At 52.2% G+C, this 25620-nt stretch overlaps 1 protein-coding gene across 1 annotated transcript in view; it reads right to left on the bottom strand.

Moving 5' to 3' along the window:
- The window catches only part of PRDM16 (PR/SET domain 16), a 466689-nt gene extending 444386 nt beyond the window's left edge, over positions 1–22303 (bottom strand). The window contains exon 1 of the mRNA XM_042781601.1: positions 22141–22303. Coding sequence (XP_042637535.1) covers positions 22141–22303 — 163 coding nt within the window. The remainder of the gene's footprint in view (positions 1–22140) is intronic.
- Between the last annotated feature and the right edge of the window lie 3317 nt (positions 22304–25620).

Raw genomic sequence — 25620 nt, 5'->3', positions numbered from 1 at the left:
TTTGCTCTGTAAACCTTCGCCCAAATCACAATAAAATCACAGTAAAAAAAAAAAATAATAATAATAATAAAGAATAAAGGAATGAAAAGGCACATATCAAGCAATAAACTAAAAAAAAAAAAAGAACTCCAGAACAAAGTCTCCCAGATCCCCAACCCCCAGCCTCCCCAGAGGCACCTGTACCTCAGCAGCATTATCACAAGGACTAAGGGGACCTCTTGCCCATGATGCTTGCTGCTGACAGCTGGATCTGGACCCTATGTCCCAATGCAGCTCCCCTAGGGGAGCCCACCAGGACCATCTACCTAAGGTGACATCCCCAGCCCGCACTCTTCAACACCCATGCATGCTCCTGGCCATTTTCACAACTGAACTTGTCCTGTGTCTGACCACGTGTCTGCATCTGTCTCCCCACAAGGGTCGGCCCCTGAGAACAGGCCCTTCTCTCCTGCCTATGCTCAGCCATGAATCCAGGGCTCACAGGGCAGTGGAAGGTGCTGCTTTAGGCCCAGGGGTGACTTGGAGGCCAGTCTGTGTGCCCCACACTCAAACAGAAACTTCTTCTACCACTACACAGGAAGCTTAAATCCCATGCTGGCATGCTCTTCAGGGGATGGTTCCAGAAGGGACCTCACTCCCTTTCTACTGATGATCAGGGGGCCACAGCTAGAGTTCAAAGGTGGGGAGGACAGGGTTCCAACAGAGGGCTGCCATTAGCATCAGTGAAGGAACCTGGCCTGAGTCTGGAGTTGCCTAAGGCCACCCTGTGGCACAGTGCAGAGACCACTGGCCATGGAGTAAGAAGCCAGCACGGTGAGCAGATAGGGAGGGGGAGTGATGCGTGGCCCTGCAGAAAGAACTGGGGGCCTGGCCCTTCTTTGCACAAAACAGTCATGGATCATTAGACAGATTGCACAGCTGAGGGGCCCTCCGAGGGGACTCAGCAGGCATGCAGCAGGATCTGAGAAGCCCGTGAAGCCCTGCTAAGTGGAGATCCTGTCCCTGCCTGGCCCAGGTGAGCAACCGAGCTTCTGTTGGCACCACCCAGGTCTCCCAGTCAAACTCACTTGGAAGCAGCCCCTGGGGGAAGTGACCACCACAAACTCAATGTCACCCACCCTGCCTAGCACAGCCCTAGGCACTCCCACTCCATGGTGACAGAGACATCTCCTGATTGCTTCTGATATACTAGGAAACTTTCCTGCCTCCTCATCTTCAATTCCCGCAGCAACCCATGGGGAACAACCTTATCCCTACTAACAAGTGAGGACGCATGGCTTAGAGGTGTCCTTTAAGGGGTTGCTGAGGGGTAGGGGAGCTGGGATTCAAACCCAGGCCCATCTGGCACACACTCTGGCTCTTACCTGAGTTGTCTGCCGCACACCCAGGCAGCCCTGATGTTCCTGAATCCAGTGCTGATTTTGCTTAGGAATGGCTACTTAATTTGTGGATGTTTATATCTCATGTGCCCATTTAAAAACCAAACTCACTGCCATCGAGTTGATTTCGACTCATAGTGATCCCCTTTGGGTTTGTTGTTGTTGTTATGTGCCATCAAGTCGGACCTGACTCATAGTGACCCCTCCTTGGGTTTCCAAGGCAGTATCACTACGGAAGTAGATTGCCCTATCTTCCTTCAGGGGAGTGGCTGGTTTGAACCGCCAGCCTTCTGGTTAGCAGTCAAGTGCCTTAGGCACTACGCTACAGTTTTACAAGGTGGTAAATCTTTAGCTTAATAGATTGCCCAGTCTTCCTTCCACAGAATGGCTGCTGGGTGTGAATCGCCAACCTTCTGATTAGCAGTTAAATGCCTTAGGCATTACACCACCAGAGCTCCTTAGAATGAGCTAGTGAGTGAATAAATAAGTGAATGAATAAGTACATAAATGAATGAGTGAATGCATGAATGAATGAATAAGTGAATGAGTGAAGGTAGGAGTGAGTGAATGAGTAAAGTGATTCTGCATGCAGGGTCACAGATATTCGGAGGACCCTACTCCCCAGTGTCACTGCCTCTGGAGGGTGGAACACACTCAGCTCCACAGGGCTTCTATTTTTACTACATGGAGAAGTAAGTCTGGCACAGATGCAGCCTGGGGATAAAACTTCCCAGGATCAGGCCCAGCCTGTCAGAGATGCCATAAAAAGGGGATTTTCCTCCACAGTAGTAGCTGCTCCGCAAATGAGCCGTGGGGTAGCACAGCCCAGAGAAAGGGCGTCTGTCCCTGGCTGCCCAGGTGCAGTTTGTTTAAATTAGGAAGCGCTGCTGTATAAAAAGGCCAATTGAAGGATGGGCATTTTATGGCCTAGGGATGTCTTGATGGGGTTTATTTTTCCGGTGCAGGACCGTGAACAAGCTGTGTGCTCTGAGGGGCTTCCATCCCCTTCTGCTGCTATATGTGGAGCTCCTAGAGCCCCCTTTTGGTGCCCAGCATGGCAGCTGGCTTCTTCAGGAGCCGCTCTGCAGAGGATGTGGTCCAGGTGGGCAGTGGGTTAGGTGTAAATGGACCCGAGGACCTCACCTTTCAGAAATCAATGCTTAGCCTTAGCACCAGAACATGCAGAGAGATATAGGGCTCACACCCATCTTCTCGTAGCCGGCTGTGGCACAGTTGTGGGCACCACCTCCATCCATTCATCCATCTGTCCAACACAGGACATGCCTCTGAAGTTCCCTCAGGCCATGTGCCTTGCCAGTGGGAGATGCACTGGGGCAGCAAATGGTCAAGTGCCCAGCAGTTCCCAGAAACACCTGCAGGTCTGGGGCACAATGGGAGAGAGAAGCCCTTTGAGCCCCTGCAGTGGTTCTGGGGTTCTGAATTTGAAACTGACCTTACCCCATCAGGGACTAGCTCAGCAAGGGGCGGGAGGTGGCAACTGGCGAGGGGCAGGGCTAGCCAGGCCTCAGGTCCCTTCAGTGCAAATGATGCTCGCCATGTGTGATCAGCAGACAGCTCAACACAGGAAAACCAGAAGAGAGACACTGCTGACCATGGTCTCGGCTCCCTCCAGACCAAAACCGTTCCTTGTCCATTCTCATCCAGAGGAAGGGGCACCCACCAAGAGATGGGGAATGTGGGGGACAGGGAGGGGGAAGCTACACCAATGCATTTCATTCCCCCGCCCCCTCCTACCTGCCCAAGCACCCAGCTTTCGTTTTATTAGAACACATAAGAACACAAAACAGGGGAAAGGTGGTGTGGGGCTTTTCTCGTTGTTGCTTTCTGGATTTTTCTGAGTGACTCCAGGCCGCAGCTCACTAATTTAATGCAACAAAGACTCCAAAGGAAGCCATGCCTTCCACCTCTTGCATGAAGAGATTTTTTAGCCAAACAAAACCCTGCATGTACATATTGCACCAAGAGCAATGGCATGAGGTCAACCGACTGGAGCGGCAGTGAGAATATATAAAATAGACTATCATGTTAAAAGTTTAAACCTCATAAATCTCCAGCACGCTGTTGGCCGGCTTTAGAAGGTGAGAGAAACAACATTACGGAGTGAAATGAGGAAAGCAAAAAGAATGTAGCATGAAGGCCAAAGAGCAAGGAAGTCACAGGGGACCCGAGGAAAACACAACTCGCCAAGAAATTTAGTCTAATCTTTGCTCAACCACAAACAGGAGGCTGGGCTCCAGAGCCGCCAACAGAAACGCGTCTCCCACCCCGGAAAATGCATTTGTCAATAACCAGAGACTTGTTTTCCAAAGGCATCTCAAGGTTGTTGTTTGTTTGTTTGTTTTTTCAAAAAAAATAAAAACTAAAACTGAAAATGATATCCCTGTGGCAAACACCATCAGGAATTTTTTTTAAAAAAGCAATTATAAGGAGTGTGAGGGCTATCAGCCATCTCTCGGTTGATAGTCTGGAAACTTTAGATTCATGATGTCCGAGGCAATAGGAGTAAATTGGGCTTTTTTGTTCAAGAATTTGTTTGCAACCAAAGAAATCAAAGCTGGTTTAAATCTCCTCCTATGGTCTAAACACTCTGCCCACCCCTCAACCTAGGAAATGTGAATTTCCTCATTTGGGGTTGAGTTGCCTGCAAAGAGCAAGAAGGGCTCTTGAGTGCGGCCCTACTGTGGAAAGCAGTTCCTCACCTGGGACCCCGAGTGTGAATCCACACTGTCACCAGCCTCTCCACTCTGGGGACATTCCTAGCACCCTGTCTCCTTGGCTCTCAACATGGGGTGGCCCAGGGAGCAACCATCTATGGGAGTCCCTTGCTACTGTATGTTGGATGTCCAAGGAAGACATCCCTTTCCCTTCCATTTTCTGCCCTTAAGCTCCCCAGCTTGTCTCACCGTTGGGGGTTGGCCATGCACCAAGTATTCAAAGCCCCCTCCCCTTTTTTAAATAAGAAAACCTCATCTTACACCTTTCACCTCCAAAGGAATAGAAGCTTCCAAGAAGAGGGTTAGAAACGGGTGCAGAGCCCCAATAGCACAAAAGTCTTCATTTTAACTCCAAACATTCACTGCGGCCTGATAGTTACAGTAACTTGGACTAGCTCTCTTCTCATTTCTCATTCTTTCTCTCCCTTTCTTTCCCTCTTCTCTGCTGTGTCGGAGGTGAATGATACCGCGTGTAGATTGCAGAATTCCATCACTTAATTGCTTCACTACTGGAAATTTCAGGAGGGGTCTCATTTTTCACAGAAATCTCAAGGCGAGAGCATATTTCTGCAGATCTTTTGCCTAATTAACAGCACACTCCATTAAAAAAAAAAAAAAAAAAACAAAAAAAAAAAAGCAAGCCAACAGATTAAGCCAAGAATCATCCATTAGCTCCAAGAGGAAGCGTCTACAACAGACAGCTTTTGTAAAATCACCATGCAGAAATTTATGTGTGGGGTTGGCTATGGCTGTGCTTTAGGTCTAGGCCCTGATTGAGAGTCTGGCAAGCCAGCCAAGCTCTGGGGCCCAGGGCTCAGTGGGTACCACCACAGACAAGATGGCCTGGCACACTGGGAGGCCCCATTTCTGGTCAGTATCATGATAATTCCAAAAGGTAAGTCCCTGAGTCCCTTTAGTCCACCAGTTTCCCTTAGCATCAGGATGGGTCCAAATGAAGATGAGTCATGAGGAGGGAGTCCGGGAACGGGGGGAATAGAGGCACAGAGCCAATGTTTCTAGGGCTCAGAGCCGTTTCCTCTGGAGTTTTCCAGTGCGGACTCTGAGGGGTACAAGATTGTAGGGGAACATCTCACAGGGTGCAGGCAGGAGCCCTGGAAGTCTCCCTGACCTGGAAGTCAGAACCCCCTGCACCACTCAACAGGAAGTCCACTCAACTGGAAGTCCACTGTGAGAGACACCTCAGCTTCCAACAGCCTGGAGGTCAGGAAACAGGCAATCCTGGAGGCCAGGCAGCTGCGCACCAGCTGGAAGACACTTCCATGGGCAAAGACTTTACAGTTTATAAAATGTGTGCACCCATAGCTCGCCTCCAGCAAGCTTCCCTCTTCCTATACCCAAATATCTCTCAGCTCTCTCTGTTCTGACACAGGGGATTCGATGGGCATCAGGGGAAGGGGCCAGTGAAACAGTTCTCCAGCTACACAGGCCCCCCAGATGACAGTTTCAAAGCCTCCCTGAGTTGCCCTAAAGAAGGTTGCTGGGCCATGGCTCAGACCAGCAGGCTGTGATTTGATGTGGTTTTATTAAGGAAGGCTTCAGAAAAGCCAACCACCCCCTCACCCCATCTCCTAGTCAACTATGCTTCTGCAACTCCATCTCTCAAGGAGGCATATTGAGCAGGTCCTGAAGATGCTTGGGGTAAGCATGTCTTTGAAGCTTCTACAGCTGTTCCTACTCAGGGCTCCACCACCTGCCTGATGTGGCTTCCCTGCCATAGATGCCCTGCCCTGGACACCTTGCTATGGATGTCCTGTTGTGAGCATCCTGCCATAGACACCTTGCTGTGAACACCCTTCACTGGACTCCCTGCGATGAATACCCTGCCATAGACATGCTGCTGTGGATGCCCTGCCATGCCTGAAAGAGAAGAGTCTAATCATGAGCAAGATGCCAATTCCTAGAGCGGCGGGGACCCCCTTCTCCAATTTAACCACAGCCCCATGAGTATGGATCTCACCCCTCCGTGGATGAGAATGCTGAGCTAAGAGAGGCAAGGAAGGGGTCAGGTCCCACAGTTCACTCCAATGCCCAGATCCCACCTGGGTCTGCCTGAGCCCAGAGCCTGTGCTGTCCACTGCCCACTGAAAGCATAAATGCCAATACTCCCTACCCACTACCCCCATTCCAAGACTGGAACACTCCTGCTCTATGAAGACACAGGCCTCCTTCTCTGGAAAGTCCCCCTTCTCTGCCCTCGGTTCGCTTCCTTCCTAGAGTGGTTTGTAACAGCTCTCAGCGACACCAAGCTCACCTGCCCCTGGGTCCTCCCCCTGGTCAGCTGTCAAGATGTAGCCTTAACCTGGGCTGCCAAGGGGTCTGACCTGGCACAGTGGAGACCTCCATGAATGCAAATTCAGAAGAACCTCAGCCAGTAGGCCCCCAAATCCCACCAAGACTGTGGTGGCCTCAGGAACGCCCATTTCTCTTACAGATTATAATCCCACCTGTGTGGAGTTTGTGCCAAGCTCACCTAGATATACATTCTAGATAGTCAAGACTGGATCTCAGGAACCAGGCCTCATGTAACAGTTGGCTGTTACACTTGTGACCTCAGCTCATCTACCAACAAAGATGTGTACAAATTGAAGACAATGAGGGGCCAGCAACAAGGGGCTGGATAGCTTGGGGAAACCATCCCTGAGACTGGAAACAAACCCCAAACCTTCAGAGCTGTGTTGCACATGCAACAGGGTGAGTCCCACCCACTTCCTGTCCACCAGGACCACCTCACCCTTGAACCAGCAGGATTCCCAATTCAAGCTTACAAACATGCATCAGAAGTTATGAGCCCAGGATCTTAAAAGCTCGCAAGTGGCCATCTAGATGTGATGATGGGTCTTTCCTCGTCTAGACCAAGGAAGAATGAAGAAAACCAAAGATGCAAGGGACTGGTACACCATGAGATCCTTGGCTTACATGGTGATGAGACCAGAATTAGATGGTGCCTGGCTAGCACTGTCAACTACTCAGAGGGGGGGTCTATGTAGGAGATACTGGATAGAGTGGGAGAACAATGTGGAACAAAACTCAAAATCATTTAAAAAGAAAAAAGGACCAGTTTGCTGGTCTGATAGAGCCTGGTGAAGAAACCCCTGAGACTATGGCCCCTAGCTGTCCTTCAGGTCTGGAATCAAACCCACTCCTGTGGCTTCCAACCAAACAAAAAACAGGCATGTGAGCTGAACATTTATATTAGGTAGATACACTCCTTGGAGAGATCAATCATCAAGGAACAGAGAGGCTGTGTTTGTACAGCGAGACCACTCAGGGGTCAGGAGTGCATGGAAGGGAAGGACACGGGGAAGAGGTAACTATGGGGAGGAAGTGGGAGGGGAGCTGGTGCATCATGGGAAATTATAATCAATATCATGAGACAAAGTGTATGTGAACTGCTGTATGGAAAGTGAATTTGCTCTGTAAACTTTCACCCAAATCACAATAAAAATTTTAAAAAAAGAAAAGTTACCAGCACATAAACCAAAAAAAAAACAAACTAGCCACAGCCAAATACCTTGAGGGAGTGAGTCACTGGGCCCATGGGCTCAGGACCATGGTGACAGGGAACATCATGCTCAACTAGCATAACATACTACACAAAAACATTGTTCTGTATCCTACTTTAGGAGCTCTGGTAGCATAGTGCCTAAGGCACTTGACTGCTAACCAGAAAGCTGGCGGTTCAAACCCACCAGCCACTCCTCGGAAGGAAGGTTGGGCAACCTACTTTTGTAGTGATACCACCTCGGAAACCCAAGGAGGGGTCGCTATGAGTCGGGTCGGGTCGACTCGATGGCACATAACAACAACAACAACATATCCTACTTTGGTGAGTAGCAGCTGGGGTCTTGAAAGCTTGTGGCCATCTAAGACACAACAATGGGTCTCTCCTCCTCCAGAGCAAAAAAGTATGAAGAAAATTAAAGATGCATGGAAACAATTAGTCCAAGGGACTAGTCAACCACACAAAGCTCCACCTCCATGACTCTGAGATCTGAAGAACTAGATGGTCCCTGGCTATCACTGCCAACCACTCAGAAAGGGATCAAAATAGGAGATCCTGGATAAAGTGGGAGATAAATGTGGAACAAAACTTGTAATCATTAAAAAAAAAAAAAAAAACAGCCTTATCAGTCTGATAGAGACTGGTGAAACCTCCAAAACCATGGCCCCTAGTCACCCTCAGGGCCTGGAATTGAACTCACTCCCTGTGGCTTAACTTCCAGCCAAGCAGTGTACCTGAGAGGTGAACAATTACACCAAGGAGGTGCACTCTCAGAATAATCAACCACGGGAGATCAGAAGGGCAGCATTTGCACAGGGAGATAGCTCAGAGGACAGGAATGCATAGGAAAGGATACAGGGAAGAGGTAACCACAGGGAGAAAGTGGGAAGAGAACTGTTATATTATGAGAATTGTAATCGGTCATGAAACAAAATGTGTATTGCTAAATAGAAACAAACTTGCTCTGTAATCTTTCACCCAAGTCACAATTAAAAAAAAAGAATAAAAAGTTACCAGCCCACATGGAAGTTGATAGCAGCTTTATTCACAGTCACCAAAAATTGGAAAGAACCAAGATATCCCTCCAGAGACCAATGGAAAAACACTTGGTGGTACAACCATACAGTGGAAGGTTTTTCATCAATAAAAAGAAATATGCTAACGAGCCATAAAAAGACATGGAGGGATCTTAAATACATACAGCTAAGTGAAAAAAGTTAGTCTGAAAAGGCTACATACTGTACGATTCCAACAATAGGACATTCTATAAAGGCAAGACAATTGAAAAGCCAAACCCATTACCAAGTCAATGGCAACTCATAGCAACTATACAGAAGCGCCCCATAGGGTTTCCAAGGCTGTAATTTTTACAGGATCAGATGGCCCATCTTTCTCCCTAGGAGAGGCTGGTGGTTTCGAACTGCTGACCTTTCAGTTAGCAGCCAAGCGCTTAGCCGTTGCACCACCAGGGCTCCTTAGGCAAGATAATAGAGACAGTGAAAAAGTCAGTGGTTCCCAGGGACTCAGGGGGAGAGGAAAGGGGTGAATAAATGGAGCTCAGGACAGTTCTAGGTTGGAGAAATTAACACACACTGTGCTGTAATGGGGGATACATGACATAGCATTGGTCAAAGCCCACAGAACTGGACAACACAGAGAGTGAGCCCGAATGTACACTGTGGGCTCTAGTTAATAATAATGTACCAATATTGGTTCATCAGTTCTAACACAAGTACTGCACCAATACAAGAAGTTCATAACCGGGGAGGCTGCAGGGAGGAAGAGGCACAGGAATGCCATAGTTTCCATACAGTTCTTCTGTAAACCTAAAAGGACTCGAAAATATAAAATCTATAATAATTTTTTTTAAAAAGTGGGGGGCTTAAGTTGCTAGCCCAAGGTAGAGATTTTGCAGCCCCACATCTGTCGGCCACTAGCCCAGCACCCACGGGTTCCACGGACTCCCACTGAGCCAAGTGTGGGAAGCAAGACGTTGATCGGGCCTTTCTGGACATCTTTTATTCCCTTTTTTTTTTTTTCCCCCTTAAGTGGGCAGGGGCCCTGAGTATCAAGCCCAGCAGATGTGGACTCGACTCAAGTTCTCAAGGGCAAGTACAACCTGGCCCCTGCCTCCCTGGCTCAAATGTCTGGGCCAGTGGCCTCCACTCAGGGACTGCACCTCGAATTTCGGTGGCAGGGCGGCGCAGAAAGCCGCCTGTTTTATCAGTGGCCTGCATGAGCTCTCTATTGCTGCGGCCCCTCACCCCCAGCATTCCACACCTCCCAGGGGGGGCAGATAATCCCACAAAGGGCCTCATGCCAGAGGCCTGGACACTTGGAAAGTGCTTTCTCCCACCGCTGAGTGTGTCTGAGTCTGACTCCATCCACTCTGTGCTCGCTGGAATCTCCTTACTGGGCCCCAGGGTTCAGATTGAATGTCCCTTTGAAAGGGCCAGAGGCAGCCCCGTCCCTGCTCCTCTGTCTGTCTGACACTGGATCGGGGGACTGCAGCCTGTCCTGCTGCATTTTTGGAAGCACAGCCTGCCCCCATGATGGGTGTCCCCATGCACCCCAGGGTCTGCTAGGACCACAGTCCCCAGCAAGGGGCAGAGAAAAGGACTTCACCCAGCCCAGCAGATGCCAAGATCCACCCTCCTGCAAGAAGCCCAAGGATTACGGTTTAGAGTTAGTTGTACCCACCACCTTGGGCTCCTTCCACAGCCTACCTTGATGGGGCAGCAGGAATGGGTGGCATCACACTAAACCAGGAGCTGACTCCTCTGCCACAATGGTCCCCCACTCTGATGCCCACACACAAAGTCACTCAAAAAGGCCAAGACTAAAACCAGACTCTAGTCACATTGTTATGTCTGTTTAAGCTAAGTACTCTGTGCATGTGTGCATGCATGTACATTGCGTGCATGTGTGGTGTGCAACAGTATGTGTATATGTGTATATGTGTGCATGAACGTAGGTACTGTGCATTGTGTATTCACATATATATGTATGTGAGTGTTGTGTGCATGTGTGTATATGTGCATGTTTGCACTGTGTACATGTGTGCATATGAGCATATTATGCACCTGCATGTGCACAAATGCACTGAATGTGTGTGCACACATGTGTGCATGTGTGTATCATGAACGTGTGCTTCTGCTAGGTGTGTCATGTACATGTGTGCATGTGTATGCATGTGTACATGGTTGTGCTGTGTACATGTGAGTGCGTGTATGCACATAAGCACATTATGTAATGTGAGTACGAGTGTGCACGTGTGTGTGCATGTGAATACAGGACCTGTGGTTGTACTTCAGCTCCACTATCCTATAGCTCCCATAAGCAAGTCCAAAGCATATCCCCTCAATGACATCAGACCCAGTCTGAGAAGCCAGCATGCCAGCTGGACAGCTATAACATGAGGAGAAACAGTCCCCCATCAGCTTTGGGAACTGCCACTCAGATAAAGTGCCCTAAAAGCACCCAGAACAAAATGAAGCCAGAGATACCAAAAGGCAGGGCCAGGCTCAGGACTCTCGCTTTCAGCAGAGGCAATGCATGCCTCCATCCCAGGGCTGGTTCTATGTGCAGACACTTGTCAGGTGTTGCTAAGAGCTGAGTGCTCCCCAGCAAAGGCTGACAAAACGTGCCATGGCTCTTCTCACCCCAGAAACTTGGTGAAGAAGCCCAAGCTGTGGTGAAACCCAGAACCCGTAGGAAGCCTGCCTCTGCCTGGACCACGAGAGCAGTGCAGCTGCCCAAGTCCACCCTGTGGACAGTCTGCCTGGCTGTCCACACATGCCAAACGCATCCCAAGCCAAGATGGCAGCCCCTTGATAACAGCATGTGGCTTGCAAAGAAACCTACCCACTTGCTTGCACGTCACTCACCGCAGTCTTGTTTCAGACAAGCTTCTTCATCTGCAGGCTCCACCCACAGGCCTTGGGGCCTGCTGGGCCTGCACTCACACACATACCTGCCTCCAACCAGGTGCCAGTAGATCCCAGGTATAGCAGTGAAACCCAAACTAGCTACTAAGGACAGCCTCAAGCAAAGGACAGTAATACAATAAGGATAGCTCACTGAGCAGAATGTCCCAGTGACAATCCCAGCAAGCCCCCTACCAGACAGCCTTTGCCTCCTCAGCCCTAGAGATCTGCCTCTCTCCTCAGTGTCCCATCTGAGCCAGCTCCAGACTATGGGACCAGGAGGCTGAGGAAGATCCACCCTTGGTATGAAGGAGAGAAAGCAGAGAACCATAGGGGCACACGAGGGCCCCCTCATCCTGCCCAGCATGTCTGGGAGCCAGTTCCATCACACACAGGATCCCATCACCCTAGGCAAGGCCTCTTGTAAGGAGGTAAAGTCACCCACTCAAGTTTTGATGGATTGGAGGGGACAGAACTCAAGCCAGTTCTGCCTCCCTGTGTCTGGTGCAACATCCCAGGGAAGGAGGGACCTTGGCCCCTGCCTGGTCCTTGTTTTGTTCTGGCCCAAGAGAGATGAGGACATGGCTCAAGGGCCCCAGGAGCCAGCCTGTTGGGACAAAAGTACCATGATCATGGCCAGTGGGGCCTATCTCAATTTCAGGTCAGGGTGGAGGGATGCTTCCAAGGGCCCCAGCAGCTAGAGCACCCTCCTTACCACCTTTCTAAAGCTGAACCTACCCTCAGCATGGTTCTCCTTTGGAGCACATCCACAGAGCCCCAACCAGTTGGGGGCAGTCACCCCTGGTCCCCACAGGACAGCAAACCTTTCCGTCTAAGTGAAAGTCCACCTCTGGTTTGGACCACTGGCCCACTGGCCCCCATCACACTGGCCTGGAAGTGCTCTCTCCCCATTAACAGGGGATCCTACTTTTTCTAGAAGATCACAGGGTACAGAAAACCTCCCCTTGGGCCCAGCACCTTCCCAGAGCACCCATGACCCCAGGGGACATGGACACCAAGCTCAGAGCCTGTTGTAGTCCCATGCCTTCACCTACCAGTTGAATGGAAACCAAGGGCCAGCTTCCCCAAGGTGCCAGCAGGTGGCCTAGCAGGCAGGTCCATCAAGTACCCAGGTCTTGGTCATAGTTAGCTCAGGGGATGGAGTGGCACATCCCTTCTTGAATCTGGACTGACCCATAGCACTCTGAGGCCAAGGCCGGGAGAGTGCCCCAACAAGATGCCGCATGTACGACAGTGCCTGGGGTGATGCTCGCAGGAGTGCTCATTGCCATACTCTAGGGTCCCTGTCTGGGCTTCTTTGCCTCCAAGCCTGCCTGCTGACCCCAAGGTCATAGGAACTCCAGCCTCTGGGACAGGCATAGAGGAAGGGTTGGGGCTGGTTTGGTTTTCCTGAGCTCTGTGCCAAGATCTGTGATACTGGTTCTGTGGAAGCCTCCCTGTCCCCCAGGGACCTCACCTGTGTCCTCTGCTCCTGTGACCAACCCACACCCATCTCCAGCTACAGACACCCCATGATGCAAGGCAACCATGCTGCCGGGATTTCAAAGGAGGCCCAACGTGGCCCGAAACGTACAGACGTCCTGCCAAGTCCAACTGGGGCTCCTTTGAATTGTCCCCAGTCACTTCTCCTTCGGAAAGAGCCCCCACTCTGCACACCTCCACTCTGCTCCAGCTGGACCAAGTGGCCAAGGGAGCCAACCCTGCAAGTAAGGCGAAGCACTATCCCTTGTCCTGGTGTATAGACACACGGGTTCTTCAGCAAAGAGCGCAAGGTAGCACATTTGTGTGCACCTCTTGTCCCCTTTCCTCCCACCTCATACTGAGCCTGGTAGGCTGAGAAGGGGCTCTCTCTAGGGGTGGACAGAACCCAGGTGCTGGTCCTAAGCTTTTCACACTCTGTGGCCTCCAGGGTCCTCCTGCTTCCTTTGAACGAGGGTCATCTGTCGGGATCGAGAAGCAACTTAAAACCCCCGGTAAAGGGAGAACTCCGTAATCCCTTATCAAGGCTGCCAGCAGAGAGGACCACGGGGGGCAGGCGAGTGGGGCCTCGAACCGGAGCCCGGCCGCCATAATTAGCAGATGAGATTCAATCGCAAACAGCAGCTTTTAGCAGCTTTATCTAACCTTCAGAAGGTAAGATTAACACCTCGATGGAAAGAAAGTTAAGACTCTAGGGCCCCTGTGCTTTTCAGTCCAGATTCCCAGCCGTGAAATCCGAGAGCCCCTCAAGGCCCATGCTATCAGCCCCCAGAATTTCGGAGCTCTCTCTCACTTTCCACCTTTTTGTTTAGATCTTTTGTGCATAAGGACACTCAGCCAAACGTGCAGCCACCAGACCTCTCTGGGCTCCCCCATGCCTGCTCCCAGTGCACACTCTCATATGCATGTGCCCACTCCTGAGCTTGGATATGAGTCTGAAGACAAGGGGAGCCCGGGATGCCCTGTATCGCATGAGCTGGTTGTTGGAGGCATAGAGCCTCAGGGCCTCCACAGGCTTTGTAAAAATATGACAGATCAACCTCCATCTCCATGTACTTGTCGCTGCTCAAATTGCCTTTGCCCGGAAGAAGTCAGTGCAACACATTCCTCTGAGCAGAAATCTAGGATCAGTCCTTGGTCGAGACAGAGAACTGGTCTCGCTCAAGATTGGCTGCAGGGAATGGGACGTGTGAGGAACAGGCCATACAGACATTGTGAGCAGAACTGACGAAGGGCACTTTGGAAGGTCTGAGGACACTACCTTGCATATCTTGTCATTGTTCTTGAGTGTCATCAAGTCGCCCCATGAATTATGGTGCCCCTATGCACAGCAGAACAAAACACTGCCAGGTCCTGAGCCATCCCCATGATGGGTTGTGGATCAGACCATTATGATCCATGGGGTTGTCAGTGGCTGATTTTCAGGAGTAGATCACCAGGCCTTTCCTCCCACTCCATCTTATTCCAGAGGGTCTGCTGAAACCTGTTCACCACCCTTGTTGTTGTTGTTGTTATGTGCCGTCGAGTCAGTCCTGACTCATAGTGACCCCTCCTTGGGTTTCCGAGGCAGTATCACTACGGAAGTAGGATTGCCCAACCTTCCTTCCAAGGAGTGGCTGGTGGGTTTGAACCGCCAGCCTTCTGGTTAGCAGTCAAGTGCCTTAGCCACTATGCTACCGGAGCTCACCACCCTAGCAACACATAAGCCTCCTCTGATGGGTGAGTGAGTGGTGGCTGCCCAGGAGGGCCACTGGCTGGGAATTGAACCCAGGTTTCCCATCTGGAAGGCAAGAATTCTACCACTGAACCACCCCTGTCCTCCTGCATACTTTATAAGTCTTATTTCTCAAGTCATGTCAAATCACTTCCAGGGCAAAAATTGATCCATCTCTGGAAGCTTTTCCTCCTGCTAATGTGATAAATAAATAATTAGCCACATCACTGGGGTATTTCATTAACGAAAAGGATGGTTGAATGGGCCAGGAGAGAGAAACGGATCAAAAAGATGGAGTCCGGCTGTAAGTCCCTGATGTTTTACGACACCATTTGTACTCTGTCAGTCACTAGCTGTATGTGTAGCCCAGGCTGGGAACTGAATACCCTATTCGGAGAGGTACTCGTCCGGCGTGTTATTGCAATTTAATATTTTCACACACAGACACATCATTATCTTGGAACCTGACACTATTGGGATAATTCTGTAATTTTTCAAGAGGCCTAATTTTTCTAAATGCAAGCACCGGGACCCTGGGATTCTCTAAACAGCCCCTCGCCTCTTTGTTTCTTCTTTGGAATAAGAGACACACAGGAAAGTGCTCGCTGACTACTGTCTAGCACCTTTTAACTTTTCCAAGTCTCAGAAAAGTCAGCTGCAGACTGGCCAGCGGCTGGTCCAGGCACTGGTTGCTGATGGCCACTGCTTCACACACCATAGGGGGCTAGAGAGCAGGAAGGGTGCAGCAAAAGTGGGTGCCTATTTTACAAGTACCAGTACCATTGTGCAATGTCACTGATAAAATTAAAAAGAAGGGCTTGGAGGCATCCTTGTTCAAACGCCAGGTCTCTGTTTGTACACAGGTATACACATACATATACATGCACACATCCATGCATATGTGTGCACATACTCCATGAGGCTGATCTCAATAGGGGTGTGGACATAAGCCTCGTTCAAATATCAGGTCTCTGCTTGGACACCAGTGTACACATGTAGGCACACACACATGCACGCACTCCACAGGAATGATCTCAACAAAGCCTTGTTCAAACACCAGGTTTCTGCTGCACACAGGCGTCCACATATGTGTGTACACACATACACATGCACAAATATGTGCACACTCCATGGGGACGGCCACTGCATGTTGATCAGACAAAGGGACTATGTGAGGGGCCCTTTCTCCCTCAAGCAGAGCCAGCTCTGGCCAACAAAACACTCGCCAGTTCTCAAGAAGTTCAAGAATGCATTTGCTTTTCCAGGAATAAGAGCCTGGGAGTTATTTGCAAGGAAGTCCGCAGATTTCCCAGGGAGGCAGCTCCTCAGGAATGAGCTGGTGGCAGCAGAAAGGGAGGTGGCCCAGTCAGGTAGACACGCTCTGTGCCAGTTTCTGCAGCTGAAAGCAGCAGTGTTTTTACCAAGTCAAGAGGCGTTCTCCAAATGATAGGCTGCTGCTGCCTTCCAAAAGGGACCCCAAGAGCCTTCCAGCCACATGTGTTCTCCTCCACACTGACACCCCAGAAATATTGCCCAGAGTGCCCCTGCAATTTCACCCAAGGGAACGGGGAAGGTCCAGGGGAGCCGGCAGCCCCTCCTGAATCTAGGGTCCAGAAATGTCAGCTCAGCACAGACCTGCTCATTTTCAATATGGTAAAGACCTAATCACATTGCTTTCTTAGGGACCAAGGGAGAAAACGCCCCTCGTGGTAACAGCATTAACTCTGGAGAGAGGGTTTCAACTCAAGACCTTCACGTGGGAGCATCATTTGAAGGCAGACAAATACCAGGAAGGACGGCGGCCCCTGGCCCAGCTTCTCCCGGGAAGGAGGATTAATGCCCACGTTCTATGAGAGCGACGCCGACTTCCGCTTTGCCCAGGGCCCGCAGCGGTTTTCCCGCGGTCACCGCTTGGGTTCCTCTGGTGAACATGATTTTCAGCCTTTGTTTAAGTGTTTTATGGACTGATGTAGTGGGCCCCTCAGAAGAGGCTGTTACAGCCCATTGGGCAGATACAAATGTGGACGTGCTCTGAAATGCATGCCCATCTCCCTGGGAGACCCTGCCAGGAGCAGTGGACGGAGTCTATTATGTAAATCCATATTTCGGTGTAATATCGACTGCCAGCTTCTGAATATAGAGATAGGATTAAATGTTACAGGAAAGAGTTCTGATCAGATTCCGGGCCCATCCATCATGTGTCCAACCCGGTCATTCTGTCCCCCTACTGCACTGTTGGGAGTGTTGCATGTGCCACCGGACGAGAGAAAAGCACAGATTTCATTTGAATGACTGAATCAGAAAGAGAGAGAGAGACAGAAAGACAGAAAGAGAGAGAGAGAGCAAGACAAAGAGAGAAAGAGTAAGACAGAGAAAGACAGAACAACAGAGACACCAAGAGAGACAGAGACAGGAAGACAGAGAGAGAGAAAGAGAGAGACTAAGAGAATAATACAGACACAGAGAAACAGAGAAGACGTGGAGGGTGGGGGGCACCGAGAAAGAGAAGGGAGCAAGCTCACAGAAGCAAAGACACACAAGTGAGACTCCCTCCACCATCCCCCCCTTCCCTCTCCCCTCAGCCTTTTAAGTTGAAATAGAGCCCTTAGCCAGGGTCTGTGTCCCTTCCACCTCAAGCCAAGGGCTACAAGAAAGAGCTGGTGACCTGCATATATGCTGGGCAGGGGACAGTATCTCGTCTGGATCTCAATCTGACTTTCTCTCCATGATCTGAACTGTAAGGCCTTGGCCGGGGACCTGGCCCAGCCACGGCCCTGGGCGAGGACCTGCTCACTGGTGTGGATGCAGAGAGGCTGGTAGGCAGCTGTTCAACCCAGACTCACTGCATGCTCCATGTGACAGGCAGACAGAACAGCCAGGGACAGCCTGTGCTACCCTGACACAGCGACCCGTGGGTGGACCGCCCACGCCCCTGGGCCAGAATGTGTCAGAGTCCAGTGCACAGTGGGCCCACAGAGAACACACTCTGGGAGCAGAAATGAGCGTGGAGGCAGTCAGAGCCCCCAGGAGATCCTGGCCCCACAGGAATTGAGAAGCCTCTGTTAGGAGCAGAGCTGGCAGATGCCAACAGCTGTTTTAGCCTGAAGAAGGACATGTCCAGTGCAGCCGTAGGCAGTAGAGGTGGCAGAAGGGAGGTGCTGGCCTGTGAACTCAGGGTGCCCATGAAAGAGGCCCAAGCAGATCTGGGCATCTGCGTGTTCTGATTTGAGAACAAAACGGGAGCTAATGATCGTGTGTGTGCTTTATTTCATGACTGAGCTGTGCGGCCAGAATCAAAATTGTACATCTCCAGAGCTGAGGGCAGACTGGTGTGTGGTTCAGCTTCACCACACAGTGGGAGCCTGACTTACAGCAAGAAGGCAATGATGATTTGTACCCGGGCCTGATCTACATGCACCTGCAGACCTACACATATGGAGGGGGGGCCCTCTCCATAGCTCCCCTAAAAAGCCCCAGGAAAGTCAGGAGACTGGGGACCAATGAAGCAATTTTCCAGACAGGCCAAGGACATAAAATGTGGCCCCGATGGCCTGTCTGATTGGAGGGGGACACTCTGATCCACCCCAGACTGGCTCCAGGACCCCACACACACACCAGGCAAAAGCACTCCACCAAACACCATGGCAGACTATTCCAAAACCTTCCATGAAATCATCCCTGCCAAGACAGGGCTCAAGGCTGGAGATGGAAAGACTGTGATCATGACATGTAAACACACACCCAGGCACCCCTGTCACATTTCCACCATGTGAAAACTCACTTCCTTACTTCAAAACCACTACCTGGAGTTGGTGATGATTCCACAGAGGTAGAAAGCCAGATGGTAACAAGGGGCACACAGTACCCAAACTTGTCCCTCAAACCAGGCACCAAGCCCCTGACTCCCCGCCACCACAACATGAGACCCCTCAGCCAACCAGCCAGGAACCTGTATTTGGGCTCAGCATTCCGCTTTGTTATTCTTTCTAAAGGAGGAAACTAGACAAGACTACTCATTTCTCAACTTGACAGCACACAGCATTGAAAGTAAACCACAGGCTCGGTGACCCCACCCTGGCCATGCAGAGGTCACTCCAGTAGGGACCAGTCCACAGAGCCTGGCATCCAAGAAGACCTGGCCCAGACATAGCCCACTCTCAGCATCACCCTAGGTCTGCTTCACCGACCCCTAAAACCCCTGAGAAAAGCAACAGGGGGTTTAAGACCCCAAGTCAGTGACTCAGGGGGTGTTCCCTATGTCCCTCCCCAAGTCCCCACCCCCACCACACATTTGAACTCATTATAGAATATAACTTCTGTGTCTCCTAATTCCACCCAGGTAGGTCAGGGAAGGGGAGAGGGCATACTCTTTAATGTACCCAGAAATGCCCAATGTATTTCTGGGAATTACCTAAGAAACTCTCAGGGGTCCTGAGAAACCTTCTCCCTCAGAATAGGGCCTGAGACTTGTCAGAGGGAGATCATATCTTCCTGCTAGTGCCCCTGACACTGCCTGGGGACAAGGAACAGAAACAGAGGCCAAGCCAGAACGTCTCTACCCTTACACCCAGACATGTCCCTGAGTGCCTCCACGATGGCCAGGGCAGAGCCAGCAAGCCCTTAGCAGGGCTTCAGCTGTCAAAGACCAGTACTCCACCACGCAAATCTCAAAATCAGGAAAAACAGACTATCAGACTCTTCCCTATGCCCACCACCCCCTCCCCATGGAATCATCTAGTTTGGTTCAGGTCAAGTCCAGTGCATCTTCACATCAGTTCAGGGCAGGTTCAGAGCCAGCAAGGACGTGTGCAGCGAAGGGTGATGCCACCACACCTGTGTGCAACCCGGCTATGGAGAAAGCAGGCAACTCTTGGAAACACTCTGCACTAGAAGCAACACACAGCCTTTAAATTTTCTGACCGAGTTTATTCTAAGGAATCCTCACACTGAGGTTACAAAATCACGTCCACGTCAAGTTCTCTTGCCCTCCCAAGCCGGGTCTCAACAAGGGGCAGAGATGGAAAACCAGTCTTTGTTCAAGTTGCAGGATGGGAACTCCACACCTGGGACAGTTTTGCTCCCACACCTGCAAAGCTCTGTTGCATTTAGCAGTTCTTCCTCCCACCTGACAAGGGATGGAAGGAGGGAGGGAGGAAAGCTGGGTGCTGGCTCAGTAGCACCAAGCTCTTGGGGTGCAGTTAGGTCGCATTTGACCTGGGCATGTTTCAAATGCAGTCTGTCACTGCACCGAATATTCCATGCCAAGAGTGAAGCTCAGCCCAGGATGAAAACACAGGCTCCCACCCTCCAGGTTAGCTTAAAGCAGACTCCACTTTCTCCACCGGGTAGAACTCTTGTGTTTGGGGCTGGAAAGAGCACATGGATCCGGATGTAAAATGAACACGGGAGAAAGCAGAACCTTATTTAGAGGAGATAAAATATTCACTAGGACTGAGCCATGTTTTAAAATGATTATAAATTATTTTAACAGTGCATTTGCAAAGGGTTATAAAAACAGCCATAATATATTTTTTTTCTGAGATTCTAGAATTACCAGTGTGACAGCTAATGCAATAATGATTTGTTTCAAATGCCAGTGTTTAAGCTGTATAAAGCGGATTTTATACATTTTTCCAGTAGGCCGCATTGTAGTTAATGAAATTAAACACACCAATCGCATTTGTCCCCAGGGGACGAGGAACTGAACACACCACTGGTTTATTTTTTTATTAAAATAAATTGCAGCCGGCAAGATGGACTAATTGCATACAGAATTGAAAAAGAAACATTCCATTGATATAATTAAGCCAATTTTCATGGACAGAAATAGTTATAGTGGATATAAAATAAGCAAAGCCCCCACCCGATTCCCACTGCCCTCCTTTTTTGCACAGAATGTTAACTATTAAACAAATATGTATCTCGAAGCAGCCGGCCTCCTATCTGGGAGCGCCAGGCATTGTTCCTCAGAGTCTCAAGAGAGGCCGGCCAGACAGGCCAGCCCAGGCACCTCTAGACCAGGGAGGATGTAATGCCCAAAACCCTCAAGGGTCTACGAGCAGTCAGAACAGGAAGAGGCCGCCCCTTGGTCACCCTGGGGCCCACAGTACCGGCAGCACTCACTGCCCCAGACTGGCCACTGTGGCTCTGCCAACGGCCCGTGAGGTACTCAGACCTGCTGCTTCCACTGGATCCATGACCTCAGAGCCAGCTCCTTCTGTCCTAGCAGCGGTGGCAGTTTCCCCTCTACCTGACTGCCTCTGGGGTGGCTTTGGTCATTTCCTTCCAGATTTAGGGAGAGGAGCAGGTAGTCCTATACCTCCCACGGCAGGCTACACCTCATGCATTTCCCAGGGGCAAAAAAAGGCAGAAGTGGGGGTGCAGAAGAGGCTGATCCCTGGCCAGCGCTTCCCCCTTGCTCTCCTGCCTGTGCCCTTGGGAAAGGACACCCACAGCAGGGGCAGGGAAGCAATGGGCCATGACTCCAGCCGAAGCCTGGGTGGGGGCAAGAGGAGGCTCAGATGAAGTTAGTCAATTGCCTTCACAAGCTGTATGCACATTGATGTCCTAGTTGCTTTTCAAAAATAGCCCTGTCATAAGTTGAGCATTGGCCTTGAGAAAATGCTTAAAATCATACACATAATAATAATTTAAAATATCCTATGGAATTAACTGTAGCCTGTAGTATTTGGGGTTGGTGTGCAGCTGGGTAAGAACTCTTGGAGGTGTTGACTGAACTGATATTTGGTTTCCCCATTAACTTGCTGTGTGACCCAGCGTAAGTTACTTGGCTTCTCTGTGCCTGAGGTTTCTTATCTCTGAAATGATGTCAGTTAAGCTCCACGCACCATCCTTCCCAGGGTCAGTGAAGGAGAGATAAAGTCATGTCTGTTAGGACCCCCTAGCATGGGCCAGGTGGCTGCAGATTGCCTGTAGGGACCTCTGATCCCTCCCAGAAGGCTGTGGGGCAATCTGGGACTAGGCAGTGCTATTCCTCCCTGCAGGCAGGGGAAGGTGGGGGCAAATGCGTGGGTTCCATGCACCACCTTATTGAAGCTAGGTCCACAGAAGCGGCCCCTGGAAAGCCTGACCCCCCACTCTCCACCCGAGTTTCCCTGCGACGTCCAAAAGGACTCCAAATCAGCCCCAGCCTGGGCTTGCTCCCCCATTTTTCAGGCCCAGGTCAGCGAAGCGAGGGGACCAGGGGCGCCCGCAGAGTTTGCATCGAGTTCAGTGTCTAGGGATTCAGGGCGCAGAGCTTGTGCATCTCCGTCTAGGGAGCCAGGAGGCCGGTACCCTCGAGACTCGGCTGACCAAAGAAGACTAGGAAGAGGCAGCTGGGGTCTGGCCTGGGGTCAAGGGCGCATGGGCACAGCCGCGGGAAAGACTGGCTGCGCCTCGTAGACGTGGCCGCCGGTGGCGCCGCGCGGTAGTTGGCCGCGACTTGTATGTAGCGCTAAGAGCCGCTGTGACCACTGGTCCAGGCCTGCGTTCCCAGCCCTGTGCCCCCGCCCCAGGTGCGACATTTCGATCCCTCAGGCGTCCAGACTGCACGGCTTGGAGCGCCACAGTCGCTCACTGCCGGGTGGCGAGGCCCAGCCCAGCCCCGGGAGCCTTACGAACTTTCTCCACAAACCGCGAATGCGCCCGGCTGTCCCTGATCCTCTTCCTCCTGCTACGCGAGCAGAGCAGCACCCAAGACCCTTACATAGACTTGATTCAAACCCCGATAAATTGTGTTTAACGCTTTTTGAAATTTTTAAACGAAATTATTCAAAAGATTTTTAATCCTGGATAATTTTTGTTGAAACTCTAATTATACATCACCTTAATTACCAGTCCCATACCCCCAAGGATCCCTAATTGCCTCCTAATTGAATAAAACAGGGGGCTAATCGCCCCACGCATCCCAGCCAGCAGCCTTCGCCGCACCTCCCCCACGGGTCCCCCAGAGACCAGTGGGGGGAGCCCTGGACACCTGGCCCCGCGTCGGCTCCAACAGAAACGGGGAGCAGACCCCTGGCCCGCGCCCCACCAGGCAAGGGAGGTCCAAGAAACCGGACTGCAGTGCCCCCCCTCCCGCACCTGCTCTGCGCACAATGAAAGGGCGGCCAGGGTTGGTCAGGGACCCAAGGGCTCAGCCAGGCCTGTCCCCAGGGAGCCCTCCAGAAGGTCACTCCTGGAACCAGCGTCAGCGCCGCGGCGGACTAGTCCATGCCTCCGCAGGCCCCCCGCACACCCGCGGAGCCCAAGGCGGAGAGAGAGCCTGTGAGCCGAAGGAGCGCGGTGCGGGGCACCCGGCCCTTGCAGCCAACCTTGCGACTGCCCCTCGGCCCCGGCCTGGGGCTCCGCGTTTTCGCCCGAAGCGGGCGAGACTCCCCCGCCTCCCGCCAGACCGTTCCAGGCGGCGCTGCCCTCCTCAGCGATCAGAGGGAAAACAACCGTCCTGCTTTTTGGAGCGAACCGGTGGAAGAGGACCGCCAGGACTGGTGGGCGAAGAGCAGGGCTGGGCACAGCCGGAGCCGGCCGGTTTTGCAATGAGCTAGTCCTCCAGCGCAGCTTATCCCCCACCCCCCACCCCCCTGCTACCTTCTACACGTATCATTTTGAACGTACATGAGACACACACAACAACATGCCTCCTTAGCAGAAGTACAAGCCCCCCTAGGGATAGAGGGCAACGGAAAGGGGGTGTCTCAGATGTAGGATATGTAGTGTTCGGGCCAAGGGGCCTGTCACCTCCAAGGAGTGTCACTTCAATGAGATCCTTGGCTGAAGACAGACCTTACAGTGCACTTCCTCACCAGCTGTGGTGTGACTTCAGTGAAAGTGACTATGGTCACTCTCCCTCCCAACTGGACCTCAAATCTGCCCACCTTGCTCACAACAGTGGCAGAAACACAGGCTTTTGTTAGACATTTAGTTTTTACATGTGGGGCCCAGAGGGCCCCCACTGTCCTGTGGGCCAGCATGGTCCCAGCTGGAGTAGAGAACCATGGTCCTAAACTGTCCGCCCTAGGTCCCCAACCCCCAGGTGCCGATTAGAGGACAAAGTCTTCTGCCTGGGTGCCTCTGCCCTTGAAAAGTCCAACCCAGAGCCCCAGCACTGTCCCCAGAAGTGCTGTTGACTTGGCTACCAGGCTGGAGCAACCAACTGAACTGGAGCCTGAAGTCATGGTCCCCAGGGAACACAAACGAAATTACAGCCCCTCATCCACCCTCATGGCTGGTCCCCCAAGCTCTAGGTCAGGATGCTGCACCCACCAGCCTGATGGCCCTTCTGTGTCCCAAAGGTCATTGTGCCCCCGTACATCACTGCAAACACAGCCCAGTCCCCATGTGCAGGGACAACGCGGAGCCCTGCTCAGGCTCACTCACTGTACAGTGTAGGGCAGCTCCCTCGTCAGCCCCCTGACCCTGGCCCAGATGGGCCCTGGCCCCTGAGAATGGGGGAGACTCCTTAGGCTGCTGCAGTTGCCAGCCCTGCTGCCTCCCAAGTCAGGTAATGGAACCAGCTTCCCAGCGACATTCACATCTGCTTAAAATATTGTCCAATGAAATGAAATTCTTCTGGGATCCTGTGTATGCGTGGGGCAGGCAGCCACGGTCTTGTGCCTGCCTCAGCCACCTTCTTGAGGAGAGATGGGAGACGGCCGTCCTGGCTGCTGCCGCTGGAGGAGAGGGTTCTCAGAGCTCTCCCAAGTGTGGGTGCAGTGAGTCCGGGCCTTGTAGACACACTAGCTCCTCTGTGGTGGCTTTTTCTCACCAAGAACTCCCAAAAGGAAAACCTGTGCGCTGTGTTACCATCGGGTCTGCTCCTCCAGCCTCTGGTCAGGCCGCAGCATGTCTATAGACACAGTTCCTGGTCCTGAACAGAGCCTGCCTGGGGCGACCTTCCCCACCTGGCTCGGAGGAGCAGTTGGAGAGCAGAGGATCAGACCTAGGTCCTGCTGGGCATGGGAGGCTCGGCCTGCCGTTTCCAGGGCAGAGCCAATGCAGGAGCCTGCCTCTCGCTTCCAGCGAAGGCCCTGTGAGAGCCAACCGATTTCCATTCTCTCCTCCAACTTCGGGTCCTCCCTTGTCAAGGGCCTGACCTGGCCAGGGCCGGCAGGGCAGCCTGCAGCCGGGAACGAAACTCTGAGAATCTCTCCGCACACACCCACACAAGCACGCAAACGAACACACACACTCCAAGCACTCCGGAGCAGGCATGCATGCCCACAAAGCCCCTACACGCCAGCCAAGAAAAGCTGGGCCTTGCCTTGTTCGCACCAAGAGGGGCTGGAGGTCAAGGAAGGCCTGGGAGGCCAAGGCCAGGGAACCGGGCAGAGGTGCCCAGCAGGAACGGGGCACTGCAACTAGGAGCCCCTAAAGGCCGACGGCGGAGCCCAATGGGCCCAGAAGAAGCTGGGAGCTGCTATTCCCCAGCAGGCCAAAGCGCGGTCTATTGCAAGCAACTGGGGCCGCCGTCCGGGCACACCGGGCCAGGTCGCCCCGCAAGAACGCAGAGCTTCTTAGGAAAACGGCCGCGAGCCCCGCGTCCACGCGGGTTCCGGCGGGGAATGCGGCCCGGGCTGCCGCGAGGCCGGGCAGGCAGGGCCCCAGGAGACGCGGACCGAATGGCCTCGTTGGCGGCGGGGAAAGGTGCCCCTTCTTCGGGTGGGCGGGCAGCCTGCTGCTGAGGGGTTCCCCGAGCAGGCAGTGCCGAGCCCGCTCCGTGCGGCGCTCGCCGCTTCGCTGCAGCCGGGCGGCGGCTGGGACTTCGGGAGTCGCGCTCGCTGGGCCGCGGCGCCGTTGCCCCCACTTGCCTGCCGCTGGCCCCAGCCCACGGGAATCTCAGCCG

This window comes from Orycteropus afer, unplaced genomic scaffold, assembly GCF_000298275.1.
Source record: "Orycteropus afer afer isolate SDZICR_OR568_19922 unplaced genomic scaffold, OryAfe1.0 scaffold00136, whole genome shotgun sequence".
In the NCBI taxonomy this organism is placed as follows: Eukaryota; Metazoa; Chordata; class Mammalia; order Tubulidentata; family Orycteropodidae; genus Orycteropus; species Orycteropus afer.
Note: the sequence above shows the minus strand (reverse complement) of the source record. Positions and strands in the feature narration are given on the sequence as shown.